Source organism: Olea europaea, unplaced genomic scaffold, assembly GCF_002742605.1.
Source record: "Olea europaea var. sylvestris unplaced genomic scaffold, O_europaea_v1 scaffold664, whole genome shotgun sequence".
Taxonomy (NCBI): domain Eukaryota; kingdom Viridiplantae; phylum Streptophyta; class Magnoliopsida; order Lamiales; family Oleaceae; genus Olea; species Olea europaea.
Window position 1 is genome coordinate 192,790 of NW_019265017.1, and position 21,083 is coordinate 213,872.

Genomic DNA, 21,083 nt, shown 5'->3' on the forward strand with positions numbered 1-21,083 from the left:
GAATATTTTACATTCATATATTGCACCTTCAATCCGTTAAAACCTTTTGGAAAACCCCATAATTGGTATATAAACAGACCATCATCTTTACCGCTTGATATAATAGCAAGAAACCATGTCTTGGCTAGATGACAAATTCTCTACCTTGCTCAGAAAAATATTATAAAACAAAATAAAGGAACGAACTAAGATTGTGCAGCCAGCAAAACATCAATAGATATAATTTTGTAATAATGTGTTAGTCTAGAGAAGTGTACTACTAGGATTATGTAACCATAAAAAGGCATTACAGAAAACCTTGGAATAGCAATTGGTCAAATTAAACTCTTTGGGAAAAGTCTTGACTATACAAGAACCTGATATTCGTTACATATGGCTGGCATAAATTGAGACAAAATTCGTCTTATTGTAATTTTCAGAAAACATGTTGATAGTTGTCTGGATTTCTGTCTAGGTTATTCTTTATTTTTATTTATTATTTTTTTTTTTTTTGACATAGAAAAATCTTGCCTCTAGAACGATATTTGGATTATAAAACAGCATTATTTTTCATTTCCAATCGCGACAACCTGTTTTTGTTTAAGATTCAATTTTCTTTAAAGGATAAGTGTAACACCCCAAAAATTTTCGAATAAATATATATAATATTTTATGGTTCCAAAAGTTGAGGGACTAAGAGGCAATATATTTTAAATTCTTATACTTTGAGTCAAATAATTAAATTTTGATAGAGCAAGTATAAGTATATCGATGTTAGGCTCATTATGTAGCTCATATTAAATAATGCATATTGGACTCGAGAAATAATTATTTTGAATAAATTATGTCCGTGTTATTGAGGTTGAAAGATTTGCCTAAATTTATAATTAATTAGGTTATTATTCATTATAAATTCTTCCATCCCACGTGAGCTATTTGTTGGAGAAAGAGAGATGTATTTTTTAATTTATCATGACTTGATGGAGAGAGAAATAACCTTCCTTTTAGAGTTGAATGATTTATGAAGTACAATGTAAGGGCAATTTTCTTGGCATAGTACAAGGGTAGGTTGTTATAGATGAGGTAGTCTTATTTTAAATAGATTTATTTGCTTTGACTTTGAATCCAACCACGTGTGTGTAGAGATGAATGGGTTATATTTTGATAAAGATAAATTTGGAATTGATCAGGTTATTTATGATGGTAGACTGGTAATTTAGATTGGTTTTAATAGTTGATTAGGATAAATGTTAGTCGTTAATATTAATCCTTAGTATGATTAGGCTAAACTTTGGTGATTCAATCTAATTCTACTAATTAAACTCAACCTTATCCCGACTCATGGTACATGTTTTCTAAAATAACTCAACCACTTTTTATTACTATAAATACTAGGCAAGGATCTCATATTTTACCACACCAAAAGTATTCACACGTGAAAGAGAGAGAAGGAAGAGAGAGAGAATAGCTTTGGAAATATCAAATATTTTAATCACGTACTTTCAAGGCGGAGGAAAGATTTTCAACGTGTTTCAGATTTTTTAAACGAGGTAAGATACATTTATGTGCAAAGTGTTTTAATTTTCCTTATACTCTTATATACAATTAATATGTATGGATTACTAGTGGACCTTCGAGTTCTAGAGAAAGAGAGATGATATTTCTACGGGAATTTAAGAGGACCTAAGATGGGTGTGTCGCTTGGTTACCGATATACTCTATAAGAGGAATGATATGAAGTGTACAATTTATTTGTTATGTAATGATGTATGGAAATTGCACGTATCTTACTGAATATTTTTAAATACTCACTCTTACATCAATTTTACAGGTTAGTTCGGGTCGATTGGAACAGTGGCGAATTGGTGATGCGGGCTGTCAAGTGGATAAAGAATAGAGAAAAAGAAATAAGTTTTCCGTTTTTAAAATTTATCGGTTAGTTTAATTTATTCAAAATGTGTTATTTGAATTTGCTAAGAGTTTATATTTATGTTTAGATACGATTTTCATGTTTTCAAATTTATATTTATAAATATTGCAGTTATTGTTTACTAAAGAATTCTATTTTTATATTTTCGCATTTAACTTAAGGAAAAGAGAGTTTTTCATAACGTTCTAGTGTTTATAGTAAAATTGGGGCGTTATAATAAGTGGGCATTAGATGATACCTGAATATTTATGCCTTTGCAGGAGGAAACGACCGAACCCATTCTTCCTGAAGCAAACAGCTCCATGGCTAACCTGACTGATCTCAGCATGGGCAAAACAGAGACTTCTCCAGCATTTTCAAGGCTGTAAAATTATTCAAGCGGTGAGGATATAAAACATCCACTATGTATTGGTTCATCATTTAACATTGAGAACTGATACAAATTTTAATGAACATTTTCTCTGGTGAAAGGAGCTATAACCTATTATGAGTAATATTGGTTTTATATTTTGATTCCCGTTATGAAAACATTAAATTATTTGTCCTAGATCATATGAAAGAATGAACAGTTAGGAAAAAAAACATTTGCTAATTGGTTGGTGTTTGAGAGACATTTTTATGTAAAAATGCATTTTTGAATAGTAAATTGATGAGAAATGTGTGGTTGAAAAATAAGGAAAAATTTTTTATTTACGTCTAATATTATTTTAATAAAGAATGTGTGGTTGAATAGAAGCAAGAGAAAAATGCATTTTGAAAAAAATGGGTACCAAATAGGGCCTTGATCTCAAAATTGTCCAACTCATACAGACTACTAAATTTGACAAACAATGTACTGGGAGAATTTAATTCTTCAACATCTTACCTTTCGACAAGATCACCAAAAATCCATCTGATAATCGTGTCTGAGAAGTAAAAGCTACCACCCTTCACATGAACTCCATCCCGAAGTGCATAGTTTGGCATTGTTAACAGAGATTCTATGCAACTCCACTGAATTGATAAAGTACGTTACTTAGTATCTTAAGCTCAATAACACATCATAGGCCACCATGAATAAACTAAATAAATTATCAAAAATAAGAAGGGGGAATAATCATTCTTAAAAATAGAAAAATTTCATGCAGAAAGGCTAGCTAGCCACGTGTGGCTTAATACCATCCAATAATGAGTTTACAAAAAAGGAAGTGGAAACATTTTTTTTACCACCAATATCTTCTTGCTCATACCTTTCACTAAGTAAAGCACACAAGCTTCAGTTGACCAATTAAAACACTACCACTCAGGTTTCTACACACTTTTAAAGTGCTCTCTTACAACACAAAGATTAATGGAAAAATATTTAGCATGTAAGACTTTTAAGGTTTCACTAACAAATGAAAGGAGGGATTTAGCAAATTTTTTCTTCTTTGGATTAAATTGCCAACATAATAAGTCACTTCAAGAGCTCAAATAAAAGTACATTTTTCGGTGAACATCTAAACCTTAGGTTGGTTTGTGTGTTCATAGAATAAAAGTAATAGTGCTCTTGAGATTGCAATGTAAAAAATTGTTTTTGTTGAAGACTAAAGATAAATGTATGCATCTCTACTCTAATAGCTTAAGTTTTAAATAAGGTTGTTGAACCACTTGATCTAAAAGCTTAAGTTGTTAGAGAGGCCACGAATACAACAATTAATTTTTATCTTCACCAGCCCCTTCAAATGTAGGCAGGATTCTTCTTCTTTTCTTTTCTTTTCTTTTTTTTACCTCTTCTCCAACCGTGACAGTTGCACAATTATGGGTAGCAGCGAGACTTGAACCCATGACTTTGCTTGCTTTGATATCAAGTTGAACCACTTGATATAAAAGTTTAAACTATTATTATAGGTCCATGTATATATTATTTAAATCTTATTTCAAGAAAGGTGGTTCAGTGCAGAATTACAATAAATGAAAGTCCAGTGTTCAAGTTTTGCTGCCCAAATCAAAATTGTGCACACGTATTCTTATTCTACTCCTCCCTCCCTTCCTCCAAAATATTTAGTTGTATGATGACGAGTACAAGCAACCTATGAACCCTTTGTAACATTAGTGTTGTGTGCAACAAAACAGGTTGTAAAAAAACTGACAACAAAAGTAGAATACTTGTCACAAATTACAAAACAAAAAAGACAACAAACATGCATTGCACCAGAGAGTAAACTGAATCACCTTCCAGTTCATCAAAATTGCCCGTCGGGTCCGTGCTAAATTTCCCCCAGCAACAAGATTATTGATATTCCCAATGAAAGTACTGAGAAAGGTATCTAACACCGGTTCCCTATCAGCATCTGACGGAGATGAGCTATCAGTCTTCATTAGGAGATCCAAAGATAGTGAAAACACTGATGCCAAATCCTTCAAAATGTAGACTAATGCTTCATAAGCCGCCACGGATATTTCATCTTCAGTCTGATTTAGACAATTTGAACCAATCAATGAAATTATCAATTAGATAAAATGAAAACAAACTAAACGCATGTTTGGGAAGTGTTTATAGATGGTTTAAATTATAGATAAATAGAAATGAATGGTGGATAAGTGGATAGTACTTATGATCCCCTCAAAATGCGTGGATATAAAGCTGCTTGAGTGTATAAATAGTTTATAAACATGAGCCAACATTGACTAAGAGTTATTAAGAACACCAGAATATAAGCATCATTTTCAGTTTTAGGCAGCTAATATTCAAACATGCCTCTGATTTACAAGTTGAAGATGCAATAACTTTCCAACAGAAATTCCAAAGGAAGGTAAGAGAAAAATTGAGTGAAGCATCATCTCTTCCATTCTGCACACACCACCTCAAGACAGATGCAAGAGTCTTCAGAGATGTTACCTGCTTGTCCAAATGTGATCAAACATGAAGACGATCATCAAATAACCAGGTATCTCACACATTTTTATTGAAAAACATGATCCGTATGAAATAACATCATTGCACTGAGTTAGAGGAAATAAAATCAAAACAAGAGTACTGCATGTAAGATATTTCTTCATGATTGACACCTGTATTGTAAGCAACATGAAGAGACATGAGATGACCTCTTTATATATACCATCATGCAAGGGTATTATTTTGAAAAAGTCAACATTTTATACAGAGGCGTAATTTAAATATTGTACAACTAAGTAGGATCATATTAGCCTGAACTATAGAAGCACAATCGTACGAATAGACAGTGGATCAGATTTGGACTAGACAGAGAATTAATTAGCCTTGATTGGAGGAGCAGATTATCAGTAATTATAGTAGTAAGTTACCATTTTCATTATAAGTTATCTATAAATAGGCTGGGATCTCTTAGGACTATTACGAATCAGACAATACTTCTTTGTATTGAGTTCATGTTATTGTGTAGATTGTTTGCACTTTCATAGAAGATATTTGTATTTCTTGAGTCCTTTATTGAGAGGTTTCTTTTAAGTTTAGGTTGCTTGGAAGGGATAAAATTGGATTGTGATGTGCAATGTAAGCTACCACTCAATGATTTGGACGAAAAGAGATGCTAGGATATTGCAGGAATGGGTGATATTTCTAGTCCACCTTGTGGCCTAAGGTACAGGATGGCTTTGATTGAAGGGCAAGAGGTAGCAATATCAAATCAAAGAAATAACTAATGCCCATGAAAGTCATTTATTAATGTCCAGCACTGCAAGCAAATAAATGGAGCCAACAAATCCAAAGAACATTGAACCAGTTGGAATTAGTAAAAGACCTTTCTCTTCTTTCACGGTTCTATTATTTGGAAGAGAAATTAAACGCAACAAGCCATATAGATCGTAACAAGGAGGAAATTAGGAGTTCCACTCAATAATCAATAGAACCAGTGAACAAAAACACTAATAGTTATGTGGTGGATCATACAGCTTGCAAAACAGAAGTACCGACAGAAGATGACAACCTCCGCTGACTTGGGCCCCCTAACCTGCCTGTGATGGAGCCTGGGAGAATCCCATCCTGGTCCACCATGGTAGACCAAAATATGGAACATGATGATTTGGTATATAAGACCACTTCTGCCTGCTTGTAGACCATTTTCCATTTCAAAGAACGGTTAGAACAATATATAGGAAGTTGTTATCGTAGTTGTTAGAACCACATGTTTATGCAGTGTTGTTCCATACCAGTAATGAGAAAAGTAGTTTGGTGAACTTCTCAAAAATTATAGTTTCTTTCACAAAACTTGGAGAATCTACCATCCCAGGGATCTCTGTCTCTGTCTTCATTCTTCTCAAGTGATGGTCAGCAGTCCTGTCTTTGATTACTTGAAGTTCTTGAACCAAGCTGGACACGAGAATGAGAAATTTCACAGGCAACCAGTCCAAATTGTTCTGTTTGCAGATATTACTACCATGATTCTGGATACACTGCATTTTACAAAAGTTAATATTTTCAAAATCCATAAGTAAACCAATATTAACATTTAATTAGCAATAAATAGGTCATTTACAGCATTTTTGTTGGAATTGAAGTAACGTGAGAAGCTCAATTAGAAGGAAATGATGGGAATGGCTGGCTTGATTCTTGGGAATGGTTTATTAGATATACACTGTTACAGATGTGATTTGATGATTCTTTATCATGTTTTGTGTTCTGTTTCACGCTAACTAAGGTTCTTTATAAAACACTAGACTGCAGAATAATCATTCAATCTCAAACATCAAAGCTAGATGCTCATATAAATCAAATTTAATGGCTTTCATCATCTGAACAAGAGTCAAAATGGAGCACAACTTCTGATATCCCTGGTAATGATTTACCCATCCAATCGAATTCCTTCGATGATTTACATTTACCTATTGCCCTTGGGAAAGAAAACTCATCATTCCATTGCTGATTTATGTGTCTTAACATACTCTCACCCTCTCTCCTTTGTCTCTAACCTTTTCAGTTTAGAAATCACAAAGAACGTACAGGAGATTTTAACTGTTCATGAATGGAAGAAGGCTGTCTTAGAGGAAATGAGGGCACTGAAGAAAAACAGAAAGCGGGAGCTAGACAAGCTACCTAAGGGGAAGACCCCAATAGGGTGTAAATGAATCTTCAAAGTCAAGTACAAGCTGATGGCTTAGTTGATAGCTCCAAGGCCATATTGCTTGCAAAAGCATTCACTCAGATGTAAGGTATTGACTACCCGGAGAGGTTTTCTCCATTGGCCAAGATGAATAGCATCAAGATTCTTTTGTCCATTGGAGCTAATTTGGATTGGCTTTACAAAGATGTGAAGAATGCTCTCTTAAATGGTGATATTGAAGAAGTTAACATAGATGTGCCCCTCTGAATTTGAGGAATCCTATGAGCCTATGCAGGTTGAGAAGTCCTTGTATGGTCTTAAACAATCTCCAAGAGCTTAGTTTGAGAGGCTAACTAAGTCCATTAAATGAAGAGGATATTCTCATAGTCAAGCAGATCACATTATATATTTTAGGCATTCTAATAATGGAAAGGCAGTCATTCTTATTGTTTATGTAGAAGATATTATCTTTATAGACGATGATTCTGACGAGCTAAGCAGATTAAAGTACTTGACTGAAAAGCTTGAAATTAAGGATCTAGGTACTCTGAAATATATCCTTCGAATGGATATGGAGGTGGTCAGATCGAGTAAAGGTGGTACTTTTGACACTCAAAGGAAGTACACCCTTGATTTGCTCACTGAGACATGGATGCTTGGAAGTAAATGCTTATAAGCATTGAATCCTATAGAATGTGTGGATAATATGCGAGTAGTAAGTTGTATGGATAAAAAAGTACATTTGACCAACTTAAAAAAAAGGTAAGATTTGTCAAATTGACTAGGTAGTAGATGCGAGTGTTTTGGTTGATAGGACCCTCTCAGTACTTAGACCTTCCTCTATGAGTTCTTCCTATTTCCTTAATTCTGCAACTATCTCTCTCGGTAAAGATTTTTGAGTGTGTAATCATGCTTTGAATGCTTTGCCATAAAATAAATTGACCTAGTTCTACTTCTTTTCGAGTGCAATGGCTGAAATTTTAGGAGTGGCAGGTATTTCCTTCTTCACCGTACAATTATACCTTCCACCAGTTTGTCAGAATGAAGTGAATAAGCATCCCATTTTTCTCTTTAGCTTCCACTCTCACTTTTCTAGATTAATACCATGTCGAACTAATTAATCTTAAAGCTTGAACAACAATTAGATATGTAATACAATAGATTAACAAGAAATGCATTTGCTAGCATTCAGGAGATTAAAAGCAAACCGCAATGATGGGATCCAAGTGTTCTTCCTCCTCAATCACAAGAAAAAGCACTCTGGTCCATCGTTTTGCTTCAGATCCCCATGCAGCCAAGTCATCATCATCATAGATAAGAGAATCTACAGGAAGATGACAACTGATAAAATTTTTATGGAATCCACCTATACACTTCAGAAGCTCTGCTTCATCACACTTCAACAGCCATTTTTTAACTTTACATCTCAATGAACCTAGAGACGAGCAAACAAATAAAATAGTTATAGAGCAACAGAAAAATGAGGAGGAGAAGAAGCAGAACTAGATACTAAAAATGGGAATTACAAAATTGAAGATAGGATGTTGTATGCATAAGAGTATCAGACCTACCGCCATAATCAGTATATTCCCGAGGCAGGCTGGAAATGAAGTGAAAAAGCATCTCAAGGGGTATATCAAGGGAAGACATCACTGAATCAGCTGCAGCTAGTATCTTTTCACAGACTGAAAGCCATAACAAAGGTTAATATCTATATTTTGGCATATCTATAATTCACTATACTTGCCTATGAAAGTAATTTGGAACCTTGATGCCGGTAATTATGATTGAAATGTTGCTTGCAGCACTCAAGAATAAAACGCAAAACATCCAATAAGTCTGCCTTATCATTGTGCAAAGGGTTTTCTGGTTCAGATTTTACACGGATCTTGTCAGGATAAGCGTCAAAACAAAGCTCAGCTTCGTGATCATTATGTTTCAAAAATCCAAAGGCAGCCGAAGCAATGCACTCAGCAAGGCACATCAGTCCAGCTCGTCCAAAAGAATGCTTTTTGGAAACAGATGACAGATTGACCAAGAATGCAATATGCTTCCTGCGATTAAATGAGGATTCAAATAGCAGAAATGCTTTTTTTCAGTGTTCAAGTTCAAACGCATAGTTTGGAAAATACAGACCTGCCAATTGAATGATTTGTGATTTTATCTCAAAAAAGAAACAGCAGAAGGTAGGAAATAATTGGCAAGGACAAATGATTTTCCAGCAAGTCGAGTAGATTTCTGATCGTGAACAATTCAGTCTGGGGAAAGGCAAGTGTAGACAGACATGGTATTTTACACAATACTGTTTTAGTAAGATAAGCAAGAGAAGACAATGTCCTCAGAAACCTATTTCCAGGTTACCACTTTTTCTTTAATACTACCTTCTGATATATGCGAAGAGCAAAATGAGATTTTACTCAGAAGAGATGGTCAACGGTCCATATTTCTTTCTTAAGCTATTGGTCAAAACGAAGTGAGAACTGTGTAAATAATGAGTGCAGATAAATAAAGAAATAACTCTGAAAGCAAAGATGCACCTGGAGTAAGGTTTTGTGCATGAATTAAAGAATCTCTTCTTGCAAAACAGGACAGCTTTAAGAACCTTTTGACAGAATACTATGGGGTTTCATTGCATAAAATCAATTGCATGTTCATCTATCAGTCAAAATCATTTCTCATGGTTTATAAAACAGATAGTTGCCATAGTAAATTTGATTTAGGATGAACAGGAATATGAAAAAAAAAGATTATTTAGGATGAACAGGAATAAGAAAAAAAAAGGCCATCTCCACAATTGCCTACCTATACAATCTCTCATGTTAGCAACAGTTTTCTCGTGTGGGACTTACTCCTTGTGGCGTGCATTTTAGTGAAGCCTTTATTTTAACAACTGTATCAATCGTCCCTACACCAAACACAAAGGTCGTCTTCCTATCTTTTAAATCCTCTATCACCCTCAAACAAGTAGACAATCACTTGAAAGGAATCCTAGAAGCGTATATTCATCACACAAAGATTGGTCTAAATATTTGAATGAGGCACTATGGGCATACGGATCAACTTTCAAAATACCCATCAGGCTGTCTCACTCACTGAATTTTGATATCTAAGTAGGTAGTGAAATGAAGGTGTACTTAATTCCTAATAATTTGGGATTGGCTAAGTCAACACTTTGTTCGATTTGCACATTAAGCCCCCGTTTGGCCCCCATTTTCTGAAAATGAAAATGGGTGGAATGGTGTTTTTTGAAAAATGAGTGGTTGAAAAAGAAAAAAAAATTTCGATTTATGTATAATATTATTTTACGAAAGATTGTATGGTTGAAAATAAGAGAGAGAAAAATGGAATGTAATGGAATTTAATTTAATGGGGGCCAAACGGGGGCTAAATCTAAACAAATCAAAGTATTCTATTTTAAAGCCAGTGCATATTTGGTAGATAATTAAATTAAAATTTAAGTTATAAGTTGTGGGTCCTATGGAAAATATGAATAATAAGTAGATAATAGTTGTAGGTTCTACTCAATGTGTCGATAAAAAGTAGATTTGATCGAAAGTGATTATAATCACCTACCAAACATGATCTTAATCTCCCTTGATCTGTACTTGCCAATCAGTGGTTTGGGGGTGGGGGGAGGGGCATAAAGCAATCAAGAATCTTATGGCATTACCTCTCATTCATATAGCTGGTGTACTGGGATAGAAATTTGGCTGCAGCTTTTATTGCACACGAGGAATAGACTCCTTTGACACCTGTAACATAGAAAAGTTCAAAATGTATGCCTGAACAAGCATACTAGAATACAGAGTGGGATATCTAATGGCTAGGACTACCAATAAAAATCCAATTTTTTACAAGGCTTTTAACTTTATTTCAGTAAGTCAAAGTTTCATCAAGTGAAATTAACAAACCAAAATCTTTGTGGTGCACAGGATCATCCAACCCTTGAATAAATGGACCGAGTATGAAATCTTCAGGCATTGAATTCATAGAGCTTCCGTGGTCCGTCCACTCAAGAGCCAAGAATGACTGCATGATGATGCACCTCACTGTATAACACAATAAAGCAACAATCTTACTACAAGAAGAAGAATAAGAAGAAAAAGAATGAGAATAATCTATGAGCATTTTTGGCTAAGCTTAAAAAGAATCAAAAGATACCTTTACGAAACTTATTGTTACTCAACACCTTTGGGTAACTTTTACTTGTGTTTAAGTCAAAAAAGTACTTATTTTGAAAATAACTCCTATGTTATTCTCAAAGTAAGCAATTTCAAACATAAAATATAATTTATTCTAAGCCCCTTTTGGTTCCCATTCTTTCCTTATTAAAATGAAAAATATGACCGTTATCCATCACATCAAGCCACCAAATTTGAATTTCTATTCTTGTGTGAGGCTGTAACAGCTATATTTTTCATTCTCATTCTTTCAAAAATGAGAAACAAACAGGGGCTAAATCTTACTTCAAGATTGTTTCAGACCCATTTTTTGAAAAATAAATAAATAGATTTTGTAATAGTGATTTTTTTGGAGGATGTTGTTAAAAAGTAGGAGAAGGTTTTAAATTTACGTGTAAAATTATTTTATTGAAGGAGTTTGTGTTTGAAATGAGTGTGGGAAAAAAATAGTTTTTAAATAATGGAGCTCAAACAAGGGCTTATTATGTAATCTTTTTAGCTTAGCCAAACTTGCTCTATGCCAATGCATGCACAAGACACACAATGTGATTTAGGATATAAGTAATGTCACTTTGGGCACAAAACAGATTTCCTGCACCTTGAGGGTTGTCGTGACAGAACCCACGTTCCAATAAGACTGCTAACCACTCACAAATTTCCTCAATGGTCTCCATCTGATTCAGATGGATCTCTCCATTACAAGAGTTTATTGTATTGCCCAATGAAAATGGAGGACTGAGCAATAGGGTAATCTGCCAAAAAGAAAGGTATTTGAAAAATAAAATATCTTCATTTCAATAATACAAGTTTTCTAGACCTGGGAATAACATAAATTAAATTAGACATTAGACCATGAGCAAATATGCCAGTAGAACCCAGAGAAGAGATTTTCGATAAATTAGGTCGCCTAGCACATTAAAAAGCGGAATAAATGCTACTCTACAATGAAATTATGGCCATCGCTTAATGATGACAGGATCAAGTGAAATGAACACCTGATGTAGGGATGGGCAAACGTACCGGACTGAACCGGCCAGTTCGACCTAGCCCTGTTCATCTTTCAACCTGTTATGGGTAGTAAAACCAAGATCTCACTTCTAATAACCAGAACTGAAAAACCCATCTAAACTGATTACTTTATATATAATTATATATAGTGGGTGGATTAAAGTTCAGTGCTACAACTGGAATTTTAAATCTCTAATCTAGTAGTTAATTGAAAATGTTTAGTTCATTTTTTATTACATTCATGCTTATATTGGGTGAAGAACAACAGTTAGTTGGGTACCCATGGTCTTCAACATGTGTAGTGATCAGATGCTTTGATTCATTTGAGATGGGTTTTTTTCCCTTTGTTCTTGGCAGTTGAATGAAAATGTTTTATTACTTTCCTTTGTTCTTGGCAGTTGAATGAAAATGTTTTATTACCTTATGATTCTTTTTCACGTTTAAGATTTTAATTTAAGTGCCGAAAATTATGAGTTGAGCCAAAAAAAAAATTCCTTTCCTGTTCTTCTACCATATTCTTTGTTTTTTGTTACTTGTTAATCCCTATACAGAAATTTAGCAATATAAGTGGTTTTAGCAGCTCAACGTAGAAAATTCTACTATCCCTACTCATTTACTATGTTCAACAATTATAGCTCTTGTGGCATGAAGAAGTTCTGATGTAAATTGTTGCAATTAGTTAAACTTGCGTAAACCGTTTTAATGAAGAGATTATCGAGAATTTATATACTCGTTACAATATCACAGTTTCAAGAATTTTTATAGTTAGACATCATTTGCATTGGTTAGTGAATTTTAGAATTTCAACGAAAGAACCAAACCAGACCTAACCTGCACCGGTTGCTTCGTTTTCGGTTCAGTTCCATAAATAGAGATGGAACCAATAGTTTCATTTATAAGATACCATCAGTACTCTATTCAGTTCGGTTCTCTTTGGAACTCTATTCAGTTCGGTTCTCTTTGGAATAGATTGAACCGGACAGTGCCGACCCCTGAACAGAAAGTAACTTGAAGGGATGACTAGATGTGTGGCTTCATGAAGAAATTATCCAGCTCCAAATAGCTGGAATAAGAGATTGTTGGCTTCAGTTGTTAGGAACAGCTAGTTAGAAACATCCTCAAATTTAGGTGTAAAGCATATATTAACCTGGGATGCCCATAAAATATACATGAAATAAGATATCAATGGCATCCACTCCAGATGCATCATTTTGCACGAGTCTGATGAAAATTTTCGAATGATCTCTTATTTGTACAATTATCAGAATCTGTGTTAAGCTACAAGGAATTCCATTGCCAGTTGCTTTTATATGTCCGTATTCAAGAGAAATGAAGGAACAATTCCCTATTTGCAAATTCATTAACTACATGTGAATGCTCATGACAACAAACCTGGTGATTCCATGCTGCTTCAACTAAATGAGTACCATATTCTTCAAGCATTTGATAGAGAAAAACAAATGCCTCCCACCTCCGCAAACCTGTGAAACTGGATTCAGTGGATTTGCATATTCTTCCAACACCCAATGACTTAGCTTCCTTATCAGCCCACCGTCTCCTTTTGCTCATGCTATGAGAAACTAAACTTCTCTCATCTGATACTTTCTCTGGAACACCAGAGTAGTTTTGTCCTTGAACGCTCAAGTTCAATGTTGTTTTCAAGATATGCAATGACTGCTTCCTCACTAAACTCTCCTTATCAAGCTTTTAGAAAATCAAATACAGTGAGTAAAGATAATGAAAAACAATATATATTGAAGTATGCTTGATAATAAAAGCACAATTAGCAAATAAAAGATTTTACCAAGCCTCTTTTTATTTCAACCCAAAATTCCCAATCATCTCTCAAATCAAATGATGTTTCTCTGTCATCCTCATTGACATCTTCATGTCCATCTGTCAAAGAATAACAAGATAAATATAGAAAAAGTATATCATATGCATCGCGTCTCTCCAAAGGTCCCAAAGAAAACAGTGCCTTGCAGCATCTCCAGACTTTCACAAAAAGATGCCCCCTGTAAAACCAATAAAAAATCTGCTTAGAAAACTGAGCGTTGAAATATTCCTAGATAGTTACTGGGTAGCGTTAGGTCAAGGTGGTTCTGTTAAATCAAGCAATGGCATCATACCTGGTTAGTGTGTGATTTTTCCCATGAAATGAGACTTCAAAAGCACGATTACATTGAAATGCTTTAAAGATAAATGGAAGGAGAAATCTAATTGCAGAAGACCGATGCTCCGCACTTTGTGAAAGCATTTGAAGTGTCATATTAGAAAGGTCAGAAAGCATATTTCCGGCAAATATTTTTTTGCGGGACCCATTTGCCAAAATTGTAACAGATTCACTTCCGAATGCATGTTTGCTTTGTAGAGCAGCATTTAATATTAGGGATAAAATATGGCAAGATAGAGGCAATGGGAAATAGTAAGACTGAGATACTATGGAATAATTATTCAGGTAAACATCAGTCAGCTCGTCATGGGAAGAATGGAAGGACTCTGGTGTAATTGGTTCGGTATAAAAACCTTGAACAATTGAGCTGGAACTCCATTCATAAATTGCCAATTTATCACTCTGAAGCATTCCCATTGACAGACCAATTGATCTTAACAGAAGAGGCACCAAGATTGCTTCAACAACGTCCCAACTGCTTGTGTCAGTTACAGCATTGAGGAACAAACTTACAGCCTAAACTTAAAAACACGATGGAAAGAAAACAATGAGTTGAGGGCTCAACGATTGCCCCGTATGAGCCCACACAAAAGAATATTTGTAGCATAATAGGTGCGTGTCATGAAACCCAAATATTTCAATATACCTCATCAAGTATTTCTCGATTATAGGCATGTATTAACTCCATCAACGGAATCAAAATTCTCCATATAAACAATTGAACAGAATTGTTATTCGATCCTGCATGAAAAATAAGTGAATAACCAACCAAGTAGCAGCATTAACCCCTTATATTTATTTTTAACTTACATATCACAAAAACAATTGTGCTTCATTCAGAAAAGAGATAAATCATTGGAAACAATCTCATTAGTAAATGTCTTGAAATTCTGGAAAGTAAGTCTTACTATAGAACCAAATAATATAAGAGCCTATTTGGTTTGGATTAAAATCTGATTTCAATATAAGTTAAAGTCAAACAATCAATTTAACCACATTTTTTGTGGGTCCTCCAACTTTTAAACCACACATTTCAAAAACTTCTATTACAATCTACTAAAAAATCTAATTATAATCCCCACCAAACACCGTCTCAATATCTACAAGGAAACTATATTTACCACGCAGACTACAACACTCAAGTAATCTTGGACGAAGAAATTTGAGCAAGATGAAACAATACTGGAATGGTATAAAGATAAAAAACAAATAGAATAAAGATGACAATCTACATTGTTAGCATACAACATACTAAGGCAATAACCAAATATCAATTCTCAAGTTGGTTCTAGTCCCATGACTTGGTAATGGTACTAGAACACAAATATGTAAAGAAAATCAATTTTCTTCCCACTGCCTTTTGCCCCACTATTGTGTTCTCCAAGAATTTAAATCAATCCCTGTCTCAGCACCCTGAATCTTTCTCCGATACAATGTTTAAAAAGGTTTAATCTGATAACAAGGCATTTTTTAATCTTAGTGATGCAAGGACAAAGCCTTGAGGTGTGTTGAGGCTTACGCCTGAACACAAACAATAAAGTATATTAAAAGAATATACTCATAATAAACAATAATTTATCCTAAAAATCCACAATAAAATAATAAATATAACAAACAATCAAACATATAACGAAGCAGTAAAATAGTTCTTTCAAATTTAAATTAATAATACACTTCCTATGTATTACCCATTAATTAATATAATACTTGATTACTTTTCAAAAAAAAAAACTATCACATAATAAAATTCGACTTGCTAATAGAACTAAAAGAAGCCACAAGTCTTCCAATTATTACTACTAATAGGATGTTTAAGAAAATCGACAGCATATTTTATTCTCCAATAATCCTCATGGTCACTATCAATTTTATCCTCTTCTTTTCCCTCATCCTTCAATTCCATGGTGCCCTCCATAGTGAAAAATAGAAAATAAAAAACATAGGGAAGAAGAAGAAAAATAAGTGGAAAAAAATGAGTAAAGTTTTCAATGTATATATCTTGACAACAATCATATGGTGCTGAAAAGTTGCTTCTTCACTGAACAATAGCTTCTCTGTTGTAGGAAGCTAGGGAACGCTTGTGATGAGAGCATTTCACTCATGCTTTTTATATCATTTGATCTTGATATTTGGTTTATTTTGATGAGTTCAAAATCAATTTAAAGTTGTTAATTCACCGGCTTTTCCATGTTAAATTGCATCTTCAACCACCATCATCCGCGCCCCCAACAAAAGAACAAAATCAACCTGTAAGAAGGGATTTAATCCATGAATTTGAAACTCAATAGATATCATCGATGCATTTCTTAATCAAATTAGAAAATTCGAACCATGGATTCATACCGTCGCACATAGATGGATTTTCGACAAAATCCGATATCTATAGCATTATCATAACACGTAGAGCCAGAGAATGATTATTCAAACTATAGTAGTGCCGAAGCACCGTACCCGGAGGTACCATTTCATTCAACTTTTAACGAAAAATCAAATTTGAAAACGAAATAACACTTGCACCTCAACCTACCTTGAATTTTCTTGGATATCAAAGAACAAATGTGTAGAAAACTTTTCTTCTTCTCACCCTTGTTAATCCCTTAGCTTAAATTGACATAAAATATATAATTTTTTTTAGAGAAAATAAGATGAAATTCGGATTTAAGGAAGAATGTAGTGAATAAGTGACATTCGACTCCTTGTAACCTTTCTTTTTAATGAAAAACTAAATAAGGGGAGTTGTATCATCATAAAATTTGTTAAATTGAATCTTTAACTAAGAATTTGAAGAGTTTTTAAGTTTAAAAAAAATTCATAAAAAAGTTTTATAAAAACATCTACACGATGATTCGAACCTGGGGCCTATCTCATTTAAGAAACGAGTTGTGGAAGCTCAAACTATTTAAGATTTTGAAAGCTCAAGCCATAAATTAATTAAAAGCTCAACAATTTAAGAGATTAAGTTTAAGTAAATTTAATTACAAAGATTTAATGAATAACTGGATTGCCCCAATGGTCATCTACATGATATTTCATATAGGCAACCCAGGTTCGAATCACCATGTAGATGTTTTTATAAAACTTTTTTATGAATTTTTTAGGCTTAAAAACTCTTCAAATTCTTAGTTAAAGATCCAATTTAACAAACTTTATGATAATACAACTCCCCCCATTTAGTTTTTCATTAAAAAGAAAGATTACAAGAAGTGGAAGGTCACTTTTTCACTACATTCTTCCTTAAATCCGAATTTCATCTTATTTTCTCTTAGAAAAAAATATTTTATGCCAATTTAAACTAACGGAATAACAAGGGTGCGAAGAAGAAATGTTTTCTAAACATTTGTTCTTTGATATCCAAGAAAATTCAAGGTAGGTTGAGGTGCAAGTGTTATTTCGTTTTCAAATTTGATTTTTCGTTAATAGTTGAATGAGATGGTACCTCTGGGTACGGTGTTTCGGTACTACTATAGTTTGAATTATCATTCTTTAGCTCTACGTGTTATGATAATACTATAGATATCGGATTTTTTCGAAAATCCATCTACGTGCGACGGTATGAATCCATTGTTCAAATTTTCTAATTTGATTACGAAATGCACCGATGATATCTATTGAATTTCAAACTCATGGGTTAAATCCCTTCTTACAGGTTGATTTTGTTCTTTTTGGGGGTGCGAATGATGGTGATTAAAGATGCAATTTGACATGAAAAAGCTGATGAATTTACAACTTTAGATTGATTATAAAATATTTGTGTTTCCTTTTAATTACTTTTCTATGGACATCGTATATGAAACTATTTCTACGAACATTTTCTTATGAATAGGCTATGTTTAAAAAAAAAAAAATATATATATATATATATAGATATATAGATATATATATATATATAGATACACACACACATATATGTGTGTGTGTGTGATCTAGAATTTACTTAGGAAACACCATTTACAAAAAAAAAATGTCAACTAGTTAATGTTACTGTTTTCTTAGAAATTTCAATTTCTGCTCAGATTTTAAAAATTCATAACTAATTTGTTACTTCGAATTTTTGAACAAAGCTAATGGTGTTTGATAGCCTCATAAGTTAGTTACTAAATAAATTTAGAATCATGTCAATCCGATGTCGGTAAAATTTTATATCACTTTAAGTAAATATGGTGTTGCTATTTTCTAAAAATTTCAATTTTTGCCATTGAACTTAAAAATTCGTAGCTCAATCGTTACTTGGGATTTTTGGACAAAACCAATGGGATTTAATAGCCTCATGATTAGCTACTAAATAAACTCAAAATCATTCAATCCATTATCTATGGAATTTTATATGCCACCTTAAATATGCTGCGCTGGGTTACTTCCCAAATCGAGTGGTTGTGAGGTTTTGAAAAATATTTTAATATCTCATATGTCGTCGACGAAAGCTAAATTTTGGATATGTTATATTATGAGCCATTTATTGAATGAATTGACTGTTTAAGTTTCGACACTTGAGAGAGGGAACAAACGCGGTCTTAGAACAACATAACCTAGATTTTATAGATTTAGAGAGAAAATATAAAATCTTTAAGGTGGTTCCATATAGAACCATAAACTTGATAATTCTTATATTTTAATTCAAAATAGATATATTGGAATTGAATTCTAAGAATAGCTTTTACTCGACACTTGAAAGAGGAAGTAGAATTGCATTAGGGCTCTTACTTAAAAACTCGAGAAAACTGATTAGAGATAACTAGATAAATGAGGAACATAGTCATTAATTAAATGAAATCATAACCCTAGGCTTTCTCATATTGCTTCATTCCTCTAAATTGCTTTCATTTGTTGAATTTCCCACAACGATCACATTAGATTTAGTTTAAAAATATTGATTACAACTTTCGGTTGTCTAAATAAAATAGAAGCTATTTCAATTATAGTACTTAATATTAATTAGATTATGAATCCTGGTGGATTCGACATCCTTACTTGATTGTTATATTAAAGAGCTTGACATTATTCACTTGAGGTATATTTACGTTATAGAAAATGCGTAACAGCTTGCTTTAGTTTCTCTTTTCTCTTCTCTTCTCTCCGATTCTTTTCTCCTAATATTTAGTGTTGGTTTGTGCTTAAGATAGCCAAATTACCCTTAAAACATTCTAGGTATAAAGCACTAGCCCAAAAGGATGAGGTCAATAATAAATAGCCTCGAAAGAGCAGGACAAACAAGTGCACACCAATGTACTTAAAGAAAATCTGGCACGCCTCAAGGCACAAGCCTCGGATGCTTTTTAATACAATGCTTCTGATCACCACCTTCTCATATGTAAAAAGAGCTTTCGGGCTTTGAAGAAGTTTTGAGGTGTCAGTAAGGTTGGATGGAGGCTGCAATGGGTGGCATTTGTAGTGGGTGAGGCTGAAATTTTTAAAAATGGGGAAGTGGGATGTTTCAAAATGTGACAGACGTAACTGGAATAGGAAGATTGCGGTGGGTAAGCAAAAGGTTGGAGTCACTTGCTCTAGCGTCGATGTGAAAAATGCCCACTAATTGGTCCCGTGTTAACATTTACATTATTGAGTTTCAGGTAACCAGGCGAGCACTAGTATTGTGGTGCAAAAATTAACCCAAAAAAAAATCAGGAAGCTGCCATATACGTATGTTTACATGATGTGTCACTTCCAATTTAATTTGGAGGTTCTCATACATACAACTTTCAGGTAAACTCAGCATAGATGAAAGCATTGCTTTGTAAGTAAACTTAGAGAGAGAGAGAGAGAGAGATGTCAGAATAATAGGAAAATCGACCAAATGTAGGAGGTGACAGAATAGACTCACCACACTTTTTAAGAAGGTGACAGAGAGCAGCCACATATGACCCTATATGGTTAGGCTGCTCAGAATTCAACTCTTCAGTTCCCTCAGTCATTTCCTACCAACAAAGAAATTCTAATAAATATTACTCGAAGTACACTCAATTCTTGTTCGCTCAGAAACGCATCTAAAAATAGAGAGAGAATATTTGGCACTTCCAAATAATTTGTAAAGAGATATATCTACTCTCTTTATCTAAGAATAGTAAAGAATAAAACAAAGGGCAGTTAATACTTGATAATATGTTACGATAAAATCCACAGCAATCAAACCAAATGGAATGATAAAAGAAAATGAGTGATGCTGAAGTATTATTTTTTCCTTATTTAGAAAGAAATAGTGGATTGTTGAAAGAACTACTGGTACCTTGGTGAGATTAGGAAATTCATTGAGAAGAGAAGAGAAGAGTGAAGATGGAGAAGAACCAGTCGAAACTAGTATACAGTCTAGCATTACGGGGACGGCCACCGGAGGAAGCCGCCGGAAACTGCTCCAGAGGGAGGTAGCGATGGGCTCCATAGAATTAAACAGAGGGGAGAAGCTAGAAATAGAAAGGTTTCCTGACGGGTTATAACTTCTTACGACTTAAACCCTACGGCCAGAGGCAGATTTTAGTGGAAAGAGTGGTCAATGATCGGTCAACCCGCTATTTTTTCAAAAGGCCCTTGATCAAAAAAAATAAAAGTAAAAATCTTTAAAATATTGAAAATAAAGAGAAATCCAAATTTACTCTTACCATTTAAAAAAGAAAGAGAAGATAGTAGGAAAAGAAAAAAATTACTGTAGCACCGACAAAAAAAGAAAAATAGGCGATTCATATTTAATATTTTTATGTTGATTTTTGGCAAAAAAAATATTTATATATTATTTTATATATATGTGTTGATTTTTGAAAAAATGACTGATTTTTGAATAATAA

General features: G+C 33.6%; 1 protein-coding gene across 1 annotated transcript in view; it reads right to left on the reverse strand.

The window, feature by feature from the left end:
* Nucleotides 1-20,740, reverse strand: part of LOC111390252 — a 56,280-nt gene extending 35,540 nt beyond the window's left edge. Inside the window, exons 1-18 of the mRNA XM_023015264.1 lie at nucleotides 20,531-20,740; nucleotides 20,129-20,222; nucleotides 14,957-15,051; nucleotides 14,267-14,826; nucleotides 13,942-14,152; nucleotides 13,530-13,841; nucleotides 11,728-11,881; nucleotides 10,860-10,997; nucleotides 10,619-10,700; nucleotides 8,716-9,002; nucleotides 8,520-8,633; nucleotides 8,157-8,383; nucleotides 6,059-6,301; nucleotides 5,799-5,954; nucleotides 4,629-4,769; nucleotides 4,103-4,342; nucleotides 2,775-2,902; nucleotides 2,148-2,271 (exon numbers count right to left, since the gene is read on the reverse strand). Of these exons, the coding sequence (XP_022871032.1) occupies nucleotides 2,148-2,271; nucleotides 2,775-2,902; nucleotides 4,103-4,342; nucleotides 4,629-4,769; nucleotides 5,799-5,954; nucleotides 6,059-6,301; nucleotides 8,157-8,383; nucleotides 8,520-8,633; nucleotides 8,716-9,002; nucleotides 10,619-10,700; nucleotides 10,860-10,997; nucleotides 11,728-11,881; nucleotides 13,530-13,841; nucleotides 13,942-14,152; nucleotides 14,267-14,826; nucleotides 14,957-15,051; nucleotides 20,129-20,222; nucleotides 20,531-20,683 (3,459 nt within the window). The 5' untranslated portion in view covers nucleotides 20,684-20,740. The remainder of the gene's footprint in view (nucleotides 1-2,147; nucleotides 2,272-2,774; nucleotides 2,903-4,102; nucleotides 4,343-4,628; nucleotides 4,770-5,798; nucleotides 5,955-6,058; nucleotides 6,302-8,156; nucleotides 8,384-8,519; nucleotides 8,634-8,715; nucleotides 9,003-10,618; nucleotides 10,701-10,859; nucleotides 10,998-11,727; nucleotides 11,882-13,529; nucleotides 13,842-13,941; nucleotides 14,153-14,266; nucleotides 14,827-14,956; nucleotides 15,052-20,128; nucleotides 20,223-20,530) is intronic.
* Between the last annotated feature and the right edge of the window lie 343 nt (nucleotides 20,741-21,083).